General features: G+C 31.7%; 2 protein-coding genes across 2 annotated transcripts; both read left to right on the top strand.

The window, feature by feature from the left end:
• The first annotated feature begins 3631 nt into the window (after positions 1 to 3631).
• LOC145095581 (uncharacterized) lies at positions 3632 to 7694 on the top strand. The gene is made up of 9 exons (XM_079033431.1): positions 3632 to 3923; positions 3997 to 4318; positions 4407 to 4540; positions 4866 to 5387; positions 5658 to 5792; positions 5907 to 6110; positions 6158 to 6295; positions 6724 to 6945; positions 7063 to 7694. The coding sequence occupies exons 1-9, from the start codon at positions 3632 to 3634 to the stop codon at positions 7692 to 7694; spliced, it is 2601 nt and encodes an 866-aa protein (XP_078889557.1).
• A 2916-nt stretch (positions 7695 to 10610) lies between these two features.
• Positions 10611 to 12637, top strand: LOC145095580 (replication protein A 70 kDa DNA-binding subunit B-like). The gene is made up of 8 exons (XM_079033430.1): positions 10611 to 10757; positions 10826 to 11096; positions 11179 to 11275; positions 11372 to 11533; positions 11728 to 11860; positions 11940 to 12097; positions 12164 to 12284; positions 12365 to 12637. Exons 1-8 carry the CDS (start codon positions 10611 to 10613, stop codon positions 12635 to 12637), a joined length of 1362 nt encoding a protein of 453 aa, XP_078889556.1.
• The last annotated feature ends 860 nt before the right edge of the window (positions 12638 to 13497 follow it).

The raw sequence follows: 13497 nt of genomic DNA, 5'->3' as shown, positions 1-13497 counted from the left end.
TTTCTTTTCATAACGGCCGAGGGAGATGGTCGATGTAGGTAGTGGTCACCAATAATTACCTAGATGCGGTACTGAAGAGGCGACTCGCCGATGTCGGCTGTCGGGGAGGCGGAATCGCCGACACCAGAATCGAAGAAGTTGACGACCGTTTGGGGAAAATCGCAGGCGACATTGGGAAATTTTGTTTTCTCTTTTAGTAAATAAGATTAATAAACTAATAATATATTTGTTTCCAGTAATACCCGTGTCTAATTTAATTGATATGCCCCCACCTCTTTAGTTTTCTGATTATTTACAAAAATGTCACATTGCATCTTGATCGTCCTTTATTTTGATCCAACATTTTATTTTTAGTTCTCTGGTTCTCGGGAAATTATGAGTTCTCAAATGATTATTCTTCTCTCTCTCTCTCTCTCTCTCTATATATATATATATATATATATATATATATATATATATATATATATATAAACACCCTATTATTCTGGTACCGTTTAGAAGAAATTCATAGGCTTCAAAAACCTCCACGTAACCCATTCTCCAAACGATGCAATTTACCAATACTCAAAATCAATCGTTATCATCGTCGCATCCATTTGAACGGTCTTCCTTTTGCAATTCGACATATCGTTCCATTCTGCATCTTTTCAGTCACGCGTATCGTTTCCTCAAATATCTGGAAATCAAATCAAAGAAGAACCTAATTATGCAATTAACGATATTCATCATCTTGTTGACCGAATTTACAAATCGGAATCAAAGAAGAACGGCTCAACTTTTCTTTCTTCCATTACCTTCTACAGGTATATTATCAACAGGAACTCTAATTTGCTTTCAAGTTTAATTAGTTGTTACAATTAATCCAATCGATGGATTTCTTTACCCTTCCGTTTTTTTTTTGAACAACTTTATGCCCAAAATATTCTTCTCATTCTTCTATACGCACAATCAACATCATGGTTATAGGCAATAACCCTTAATCAATGAAGAAATTCAACATGTTGCTTGCACCCGTTTGAAAAAGAAGAGAGCCCAATTTTCATGAAGGTCGGTGTTGTACCTGCTTCTGAATCTTAAAGTAGAAACGTGCAATTCTCCTAAACCGCCCCATATTTTCTAATGTTCTGATTTTGGTGTCACTGCAAACCAACAGTTTTTGTTCAAATTAAAAGTTGAAAAAAGGCAAAAAAAATTTGTATCGATTTAATTTGGATTCAGCACTACCCTACATGATTTTCAATTTTCAATTAAGGGTTAGGGTTTTCATGGTTGTGTATAATAGACTTATAGGTTGAGTTGTTTTGCTACCATGAACCTCCATAACCTGCATCAATAATGTATGTCAAGACAGACATACCCACAAACACACAAAGAAGAAAGATGCTTCTCAGTTGATCAAGCACAATCACAAGTTAAGATGTGAATTAGATTTCTGTTTTTATTAATGTAAATGCTATAAAATTAATTCAATAAATATCCGTGTTTCTTTATTTTCATTGCAGAGGGAGAGTAACAAAATTGGAACTATTGGATGATAAAACTTAGGAAGAGGCAACAGTCTCTTCTTCTATTCCACACCAAAATGGATTTCTTAACCACAAAGGTTTGAATTACTTGTCATTTCAATATTCCGTTTTACCTATGTTTACTGTCACATTCCACTCCTTTTACATTGTTAACAAGAAATTTGTTCTATGTAATCGAAGAAATGGATGCCCAACTTAAGGTAACGTAAAAAGTTATTGAAAACTGAATCAATTTTGAGGTATTTTTTCTGTGATATGTGGAAAGGCTGATATAGTGTGCACACTTTCATGTACTCCAGCCAAAAACACACATTTTTGACAGAAATTAAAAAAAATTATTTCATAGGATCTCGAAGATCAAGTGATCTTTAAGCCGGACATTTGGCACGACCAACAACTTACTTCAACCTATTCAAAGTGATCTTCTGCCATCCTTTCATTCCCACAGGTACATCTTCACTAACACTAATTTCATTCGACTTTAATTACTTGAGATCGTTCTTGCTTCTCTTCTATATTATACCATGACATGTTCTCATCTGATATGTGAAATTGTCTTAAAACGTTTCTGAATGATTATGGGTTATTTGTGAAAGGGATGAACAACCTCTATCGGATCGAATTGCATGAAATTTGTCATGCTTCATCTTTCTGATTCAATAAAGGTTCACAACCATTGTGATTTATTAGTACCTTCCTGCAAATTTGTGTATGTTACCCTGTATAGAATCCCATTTCCTCTCTCGTTCTTTTGTGTTCTGTTTGGTTATTAACTTTTCAAAAGCATAATTCCCAATGTTCATGAAGGTTAGCGTCGTAAATAGGTCTCTATCCCAAACTAAAATTGACCATATTTATCCCATATTGCATGTAGTTTTTTTAATGGTGTGATTGCAAAACATCAAATTTCCATCAAATTAAAAAAGAAAAAGAAAAAATTGACATAGCCTTCTAATTGCAATTTTGTTTGTCAAGTTCCTGTATTTCTAAATTGATCATAATTGGGCAACTTTTTTCCTTTAAATTAAAAAAAAAAATTCAGAAAAAATCTACTAATTTCCATAATATTAAAAAAATTGACATAGCCTTCAAATTACAATTTTGTTTTCCATGTTTCTGTGTTTCTAAAATTGAGCATAATTAGTCAATTGTTTTCCTTTAAATTAAAAAACAAAATCAGAAACATCCCCTGTGAAAAAGTTTTAGTATCTTGTAATTTTCGTGACTTATGAATATACAACCTGGTGTTAAAAGTATAAGTTGAAATGAATTTTGATTGATCTAATTACACTTCATTAGTCCACTTTCTTAAGTTAACCAAAAATTATAAATTGTTAATTAGCGTTATGTACATGTGAATATAAAAATCAGATATATCCGCAACTTATCTTAACTACATTAATATTCCATAAAGAAAATCATATCAATATAGTAATAACTACAACACTAATCAATTGAACTACCCATTATTTAGTTAAAATTGTAGCATTATTGCAATGTCATTTTTGTCCTGTCTCTCTCTGTTTTTTTTTAATGTTATCTTCTTAATAACCAGGCAATATTGAATGAATTTGAATTTTAGTAGGTTATGAAATTTTAACAATTTCACTGCTTGTAATGTTCTTGAATGATATAAATTATCATGTCAAATTAAACATCTACATGTTAAATTGATTGACTCGATAATAATTCATTCCTAGGTTATATCTTTATTTGTGACTTATCTCATCTTTTACTTCTTTCCTTACCTCACCATTCAATTTGAAAACTGTCACTTTGAAGGAAGTATACATCACTCTTATGTGGGAAATAGGAATGTAAATTTGTTTGTTTGTGTAATATAGCATTGTACTTTCATATTCTTTTGCATATTTAGACATTTTATGTTGAAAATCTACCCATTTATATCATTGACCTTACAATTTTTTGTTATTTTTACCAAAATTCAGGATCGTGAATGGATGTCATCAACCAACAAACAATGACACAAAAATAACTCCTGTTGCTAGCTCTTCTAATGTAGTTAGGAAACTATATAAGAGAATAGCTATTATAAACTGGAAGAAAAAAATGGTAATTGTGATGCTATAATTGACAAGTTAGATATGGTTAATGATGCTCATGCATATAAGAAAAGATATAGAAAAGAAGCTCTCATAAAATGGAAGAAGAAGAAATTAAAGAATACTTGTCATACAAATGTAACAATAAACAACACAAATGGAAAACTGTGTGATACCATACAAACAGGCCTATACCACATAAACGAAAACATAACTAATAAAAGTGAAAGACTCAACAAGAGAAAACTTAGAAATCTAGGTCCACCAATTGAGAAATCAAATACTATAGACAAGAAAAATAGCAATAGAAAAAGGAAAGAATCTATTGCAACAAGTAATTTTATCTGCTAATGTTCTTCCAGAGGTCATGTGTTATTCTTATTGTCATGTTGTGAAATTTTATTCAGAAACATCAAATTTCTGTTGTCTAGAAGGTCGTATTGTATTATCCAGTAATGAACTCCTACAAATCATGCGAAATTTATTGACAGCTAATTCTGAAGAAGCAAAATCATTTAGAACATATATTAGAACATATAATAATACATTTGCATTCACATCATATGGTGTTACAGCTGATAAAAACCTTACAAGACGAAATATGGGTATTTACACTTGTAGAGTGCAAGGACAGGTATACCACTTCATGAACAATCTACAACCTAAAGAGAAAGAAGCCAAAAACCTTCAATTATATTTTCATGATACAAATAATGAAATTGAAAATCAGTTAACATCATCCCCAAGATTATCTAAACACTTAATTGCAACATGTATAAGTTATCTGGTAGATAATCTATATGCACTTTTTTTTTAGAAATTTAAGAGAAATTCCATGTTTGAATGAATATAAGATTGTTCTTAAAACTATTCCAGGACAAGATCAACGTGTATATAACAAACCAGAGGTTTCACAAGTTGCAGCATTATGGGTTAAGGGTGAAGAGAACGGTGAACATGGTCGTAGAAATATACAAGTAAGAACACACAGTGACGAACCAAAGAGTGTTTAGTATTATTATGGTTGTTATGATCCTTTACAATACCCTCTAATGTTTCCATATGGAGAACTTGGCTGGCATCAACACATACCAAAAAAAAGTCCCACTGAACGAGGAAATAGTAAAACAGTTACATGTTCCGCCGAAAGGCTAATCTCGCCATCGGGTATTACAAATGTTGATGACTTATTAAATATGGAAGAAATAGGTAAGGAAATACCCTTCATGTTTTTGTAAAACATCTAAATTGAAACTAATAGATTTGTTTTTTTCAGTTATGGGGAAATCTTTGGAGAATACAAAATGTGTTTCTATAAGAGAATATTATGCATATAAACTTCAAATACGTTCGCATGATAAATCATGTTTGTTGCTTTTTGGTAGATTATTAGAACAATATATAATTGATAGTTACATAAAATTAGAAACACAACGGTTAGCTTTTTATAGAAATCAACAACAAGAGTTAAGACAAGAGTTCCTTCAAGGAGTGGTAGATGCTATGGCAAGTGGTGAAACGAGCGCATCAGCTATTGGCCAACGAGTGGTTTTACCAACAAATTTTATTGGTGGTCCAAGGAACATGAGAAGAAAATACATTGATGTTATGGCATTAGTGCAAAATTTTGGTAAGCCTGATATTTTTGTAACATTAACATGTAATCCTAATTGGCCAGAAATCAAACAACACATGATGTGTCATGAGGAAACACAAAATAGAGCAGATTTAATTGTTAGAGTCTTCCCTGCAAAACTTGAGCAATTTAAGAAAGAAATTCTTAAAAATGAAATTTTTGGTAAGGTTGTTGCACATACTTATGTTGTGGAGTTTCAAAAAAGAGGACTACCACATGCTCATTTTTTTATTAATACTTGGACCACAACATAAGATGTACCATCCAGAAGAGTATGATGAGATAGTTTCAACCGAAATACCAGATGAAAATTCAAATCCTCATCTATTTAGAATGGTGGTAAAACATATGCTTCATGTTCCATGTGGTGATCTTAATCCAAAAAATGTTTGTATGAAAAAAAGGGTATTGTAAGAATTTTTTTTCCCAAAGAATTTTGTGAGGTAACAACACAAGATAATGATGCTTACCCTGCATACAGAAGACGTAACAATGGGGTTAAAGTTACAGTTAGAGGTGCTACGCTAGATAATAGATGGGTTGTTCCATACAATCCATATTTACTATGTAAGTTGGATTGTCACATTAATATAGAAATATGCTCTACAATAAAGGCTGTGAAATACATATATAAGTATATATGCAAAGGATGTTACAAAATAAGTTTTTCCGTTACACAAGATGATCATCCAACGGTCATAAACGAAATTGATCAATTTCAAGCAGGTAGGTGGATATCACCTCCAGAGGGAGCTTGGAGAATTTTCAGATTTTCATTAGGTGAAATCAAACCAGCAGTCATTCATTTACCTTTACATTTAGAAAATTATAAACCAATAACATTCAAAAAGAAAGAACAACTGGCAAATATAATAGACAATTTAGGTAAGAGAAAAACTATGTTGACCGAATTTTTTTTCAAAATAGTACAGATAGATATGCACAACATCTTAATCTGACATATGTAGAATTTCCTGACCATTTTGTATGGAAATCAGACAACAAAATTTGGTTACCTAGACAAACTGAGAATTCAATAGGACGCATTGTGGTGACACATCCAAGTGAAGGTGAATGGTATTATTTGAGAATATTGTTATCTAAAATTCGATGTCCAAAGTCGTACGATGATCTTAAATTTTGTAATGGACAAAAAGTTGACACCTATCGTGAATCTGCATTATTACGAGGATATTTACTTGATGATAACAGCCAACAATTATGCATGCAAGAGGCATCAAACTTCCACATGCCATATGAATTGTGAAGACTTTTTGCTACTTTACTTATGTTTACAAATCTAAACAATCCATTAAAATTATGGCGATCGTTTGAAGATCACATGACACAGTGCAATAATTATTCATTACCTGAAGCAAAGCGCTGCGCATTTAAGCAAATTAACACATTTCTACAGTCAAATGGAAAACAACTCTTAGATTACAATATATTGCCAAATGAAATATATTATGCTATGAAACAAGAGAAATAACAACAGAAAGAAGTATTATTGTATCAGAAAGCGATCGAAAAGCAATACACACTCTAAATGAAAAACAAAAGCTTGCTTTTGATACGATAATTGGAAAAGTAGAAAATAACATAAGTGGTGCGTTTTTTATTGACGGTCCAGGTGGTACAGGGAAAACTTACCTGTATAGAGTATTGTTAGCAAACATCAGATTGAAAGGACATATAGCTTTAGCTACAGCAACATCAGGTATTGCAGCATCATTACTACCAGGGGGTAGGACAAGTTTAAAATTCCATTAGATTTAACAGATAGATCAAATTGTAGAATAAGTAAATAATGTGCACTGGGTATATTGATTAAAAGTTGTAAAAATTATATGGGATGAAGCCCCAGTGGCTAAACGTTCAACAATAGAAGCTCTAGATGATCTTTTGCGTGATCTTATGGAAAAGGATGAACTTTTTGGTGGAAAAGTAGTTGTACTTGGTGGTGATTTTAGACAGACATTGCCAGTTGTTCCCAATGGAAGCAAACATGATACAATTGCTGCTTGTTTGACTAACTCTTACCTGTGGCGAACATTGTGTCTTCTACAATTAGATGAAAACATGAGGGCATTACTAGATCCAATTTTTACAGACTTTCTTCTACGATTAGGTGATGGTAATGAAAATTCAGATAAGGATGATGTTACTCTTCCAAAACAAATTGTTATAGAAGAAAGTGAAGAATCAGAAGGATTACTTACTCTTATTGAATATGTTTACCCAAATATTTCTCAACATTACACAACTATACCTTCATCAATGAACCGAGCTATCTTGACAACGAAAAATACTTTTGTTGATCAGATCAATGAAATCTTAATACAAAAATTCCAAGGTGAGGTGAAAGAGTATGTTAGTTTCGATGAAACCCTTGATCCAAACGACCAAGGTCATTATGAGGATCTTCTGCATTCTTTAACACCGAATGGAATGCCACCACATGACTAATTTTAAAGCAAAATGCACCTATTATATTATATTACTAAGAAACATGAATCCTATAGAAGTATTGTGTAATGGTACAAGACTCTTTTGCAAGAACTTTAATAGAAATGTTATCCGGGCAGAGATAGCTTTTGGTGATTATGCTGGGAAAGAGGTGTTTATTCATAGAATACCATTACAACCAGCTATAGGAGAAGGCTACACAGTGCCATTCAAAAGAACACAATTTCCAATCAAACTATGCTTTGCAATGACTATAAATAAAGCACAAGGACAAACACTAGACATTGTGGGCGTATACCTTAAAGAACCTATATTTTCACATGGACAGCTATACGTTGCCCTGTCCCGTGCTAGAAGAATTGAAAGTGTTAAAGTGGTTATAAAAAAAATCACAAAAAACTCCACACAGAAAAAAGACAAAAAAATATTGTATATCAAGAAGTATTACAATGTTCCAAACACAACTAAAGGTATATCTACAAAGAAAACACATGTTACATACAACAGGCTTAATCAGGTAATCATAATTTCATGTTTTCTTTGAAACTAAGAAATGGACAACAAAGTAAGTATGTTGTAAATGTATAATAATTACATGATGTTCTTACATGTCTTTTTCAAATCTTATGTTGGCATGTGAGCTAATGTGGCCTGGGTGTCGACTGTGGAAGGTCTGTTGCATTGGCTGTCAGTCTCCTATTGGTAACACATTTTTAACTTAATTTGGTTAATATTGGTCACTTTTTTCAGAATTTTACCTGAGTGTAACTCAGCCATTTCATTTTTTATTTTCTCGTTAATTTTAGATACCTGAAGAACATCAACATTTTACCCCACACTATATACAATACTAAGTGGTTTAACCAATTTGGAAAGTGTCTGCATTTCATCATAAATTGTCAATTCAGATTATGATGGGAAGGTATAGGTCTTTAAATATTTTGTTCAGATTTTAGTTATATTTCAAATTACATTTTATATTTTTAATTATAAATTTTGTTCAAATGAAAAATGCTATTAACACAAATCAAAATTTTATATATTTAATTCAAAATAAAAATTGAACACTTTTTATATGATTTTGATCAGGAGGCCCATGCATTAGTAAGGGTTCCCAGTGTGCAAATATGAGAGAGCACTTCAGGCAGAAATAAAAGCGGGTCAGAAACAAGTAATATACAAGTGGCTTCAATGATAAATGATAAGTTCTATTTAGAAATGAAAAAGTTTTTTAATGATTAAAAATATGTCAATTCTAATGTATTCATAATATATTGTAGGAACATGATTCAGAAATGATGAAGGAACGAAAATTGTTCCTTCAGAAGTGACAATCACACTTCATAAAAAACGCAATTCACCTGAAAAAATAGTTAAGGTTAATGAAAGGACAGGTGGTGTGAATTGATCAATTACAGACATTCAAGCAACATTTCCTGTTTGTTTACGATGTAAACTTTACAACCAGCATATGTATTTTATATAACAATTTGTCTTTACATTTATGTCTATCATTTCGAATAAGATCTTATTGCCCATGAATTGATAGCTATTGGCCAAAATTTAAAACAAAATTTTAATACAAACACTAACAAAATCAAATTCAACTAGGGATGAACATTTGGATTAGGACACCGGCCGGAAACCAGTGCTGAAACTGGAACCGGACCATATAGAACCTTTCTTGCAAGACCTGTACGATATTCTTGTGGATTTTTGCAACTAGTAAAAACCAGAATCAATGGAATCAACAAAATCTGATAGAACCGACAAAATCCGGACCGTATTTTGCTATTTCACGATGACCAGTTCCAACATTGAATACACGATAAGAATTGGTAGGAACCGGGAACAAGGTAGAACCGGAACCGATAGAACTGGCAGTCCGGTTCGGTTCTTAATTTTATTCGACTTCGGTTCCCAAACTAAGTCTGGTTCGGGCCGGTTTCAGCCGGGTCAGTTCCTTTGCTCATCAATAAATTCAACAACATTGAATAGCCTCAATTAAATCAATGATTTGAACCTTGTTTATCATTGGATTGAACCAATCATTAAAAAATTATTCAAATATAGATTTAAATTAAACACTGCATTTTTAAAATTCATAAATAATAAACGCAATTGTATGTGGCCACATACTCATAACAGTTGATTTAACTTAAGTAATTAAAAAAAATGACATGGCTAACTACTTGAAAAGTAAAACACACGAATATGATTTATATAATCCAATCAAGTTACAATATTAACTGATAATACATATAATTATACGTAAAAGCCAGCCCAATTAAAATCCTCAACATAAATTGTCAGTACACGTCAATGATGTTGCCTTCCGCATAAACCGCTATAACGGCGGTTCTTTGAACTTCATTGTAACTGCCCTGCACAATATTAAACGATTATAACGATTTCACCATATATTGCACACAAGGCATTACACTGGCACATATGTTTCTAGAAACGTAGTATTCAAATTCCGATTCATCGGACGCTTCACAAACAGGTATGTTGGCTTTCGTTTGTTGTGACTGCCTACTAATTTTCATATATTCACAGGGAAGAAACTTTAAATACCAATTAGCAAAATCTTTTGAATGCGTATTTCTTTTTGAAATCAGACACATGTTCCATTACGTACAAACATCATCTGTTTGGGTTTAGCCCTCATATGTATACTTCACCATAAAATTCACGCAATTATCGTCATGCTTATGTATTACAAATGATGCAAGAAATAAACAAATATTTATTAGTAAATAAAAATTTTATTTTATTTTATATATTACTATTAATCAATACCAGTTCATACATTAACAACAGATGACTTGCTACACCAAGGATATAAACAAATTAATTATTGAATTGAACTCTGTATTGAATATAATTATTTACCCATAACAGATAACCAAAAAAATGACGAGAGACTACTACAACATAGTCGACATCACTCCAAACATGAAGAAAAGTTGGACCATCGAAATTCAAGTTGTAGAATGTGGTCATAGACAACTTAGTAACGCAAAAAAAGAATTTAGGAGACTCATGTTTGCAGACACACAGGTATACCAACATTACATGCGTTATATTTTCAATTTGTATGTTGATTCTAATCATGTTTGTTACATCAGGGGACAAGAGTGTCGGCCTTAGTCTATAGTAATGACCTTGACTTTTTTGAAAATACATTCAAACCATACAATCGCTATCAAATTTCCAATGCAAATTTGAGACTCATGGAACCACGTTTTCAACTTGATTCATATGAATTTTCTTGGACACTAAGCAGACAAACACTCATTGAACCCATCGAAGAACAAACCCCACCACCGCTCTCATGCCAATTTCACTTTACCCCATTTAGTGAACTATACAAATATGCAGATGAAGAAAATTATCTAAGTAAGACATACACTTTACCCATTCATTTATATACATTTATAACCACATTGTCACATATACATCTATACCTTTCAAAATGCAGATGTAAGAGGTGTTGTAATTAAATGTTTGCCAATTCAGCATGTGAAAAAGGGATCAAAAACATCATCAAAAAGGGACGTAATCATTGTCAATGAGGAGTATGTGCAAGATTAACTTCTTAGATTAACAATATGAAATCATTTTTTTAAAATTTATTTATTGTTATTATTCTAAAATTGACAAATTTTTATCAGGAAAAAACTTCTAATTCTAACATTATGGAATCCCATCGATGAAATTGAAGGAAATGCCTTGGACAAAATTACCAATACTGGGCTTTACTGGGCTTTGGTATTTGCAATGAGGGTAAAAGTGACAACATTCTATGGTATATTCGAATCCCTTTCAAACATAATGCAGCTACATATATGCCTAAAAAAATACACTAATGATTAACTACATGCAAATCAGGACAATCAATCACTACAAGCCTCAGATCTGCTATTCTTATAAATCCACCAGTGAAAAGATGATCTAAAGCTACAAGACTGGTATATTCAAGATAATAATTACCCATAATTATATTTAATTAATTTTTTGTAATGCACAGATACACAATTAACAAAGCAGAAATTAAAGTACTCCTTCAGAATGAAACATACAAGGATACTGAGATTCTGTTGCCACCTCCCGAAAACAAAGACATACTTCCAATAGGCAGGGCAATTATAAGGATGAAAAATGTAAGTAATTATAACAAATGTTCACCAACTATTCTATATATTCTAAACCGTCATTGACTTACCGATTATTTGACACCAGGGTAAACCAACTTGGATAAAAGGAAATCTCAATCTACTTCAACAAGATAGAAGTTTCACACAAACAATATGTGCTATGTGTTTAAAACCAATTCAAGCAGATGTAAACTGGAACATCAAATACCCTCTTTGTAAAGAGAAATCAGAAGTACAGATCATGTATGCGTATTTCTATTAATTAACTTTTAAACCAATTTTCTTTCAACAACATGATTCTTTGAACAGCTCAAAGGCAATAATTGAAATCAATGATGGAACTAGAACAATTGCTGCAAGCATATCAACACTTGAAATTGAAAAGTTAATTCCATTAAACCCCAGTGAAATCAGAGATGTAGCAGAAAGTGTAAGGTTTCCTATTTTTAATACTGTCATTTTTTAATTATTCAAATATTTTCATTGTATTTAATAAATTACATAAAGCAGGAAAAAAATATACATGATGTTATCGCATCATCAGTTCGAGGATTATCAGTTGTCACATTTGTACGATCATATCAATCATGGAACCAACAACAACAAATCACAAGATTTGTCATTGTCAAGTTGCATAAAGTCCAAGAACATTACACTAAAGAGCAACAACTACTCATTCCATCAACTAAATCTGAAAATTTGTCAACAACAAAACCAGCCTCACCTAAGCAAACCCAAAAGCAACCCCAACCAGATGTAGGGAAAACAAAAGTGATAGAATAATCATCCGTTGGCACATCAAGACCAACTAAAAGAATGAAATAGGTATGGATCAACAACCAACATTGCATTAATTAGTTTCATTGTTTATTTATGTACATTGACTGCTTTCATTTGCTTGTCACAGACTATTTTCCACACAATCTACCAACCGACTGATGATCATTATCACTTACCAAAATAAAAATAATATTATGTTATTTCAACATGGTATTGGTATGTTTTTATGTTATTATATCAAACATTATTACATTATTACATTATTAGAACATTAATTCATGTATGCCTCAACTAACTTCATTTACTCTATAATAATTTTGTTGGTCATCTTCATGTTAATTTCGACATTCTAATAGCATAATCATACATTTCCTTTTTCTACAACAAATATATATGATGTCGAAAAAATATATATAACATAAATTCATAAATATATCAATGACTATTGATCATACCTATGTTGATTAACCAAAAATGATGAATATAATACACCCACTCAATCATTGTACACTAAATTTGCTATACATTTACACATGTTATTTCAATCTCAAAATTGTGCATTATGAATATCTTTTACTTTTACAGCTTTGGAAAATTTTTACTTTTTCCCACTCTGAGACCATATGAAAACCCATAGATGGCATCACTCTTGCCATTAATCTAACATTATATAGCATCATACTTATATTCACTCTTACTATTCAAATAATATTACGATATGGATTATGAATATCTTTTACTTTAACAATTACATTGCTTATTGTGTTCATCTATGATATGGATTATCATGTCAAGTTTCATGTTAAATTGATCAGCTCAAGTTTCATGGGAAATAGGAATGTACATTCGTTTGTTTGTATAAT

The sequence above is a fragment of the Lactuca serriola genome, chromosome 3 (genome assembly GCF_051521515.1).
Source record: "Lactuca serriola cultivar US96UC23 chromosome 3, Lser_US96UC23_V15, whole genome shotgun sequence".
NCBI lineage: Eukaryota > Viridiplantae > Streptophyta > Magnoliopsida > Asterales > Asteraceae > Lactuca > Lactuca serriola.
The sequence above is the reverse complement of the archived record's forward strand: the minus strand, read 5'-3'. Positions and strand labels throughout refer to the sequence as shown.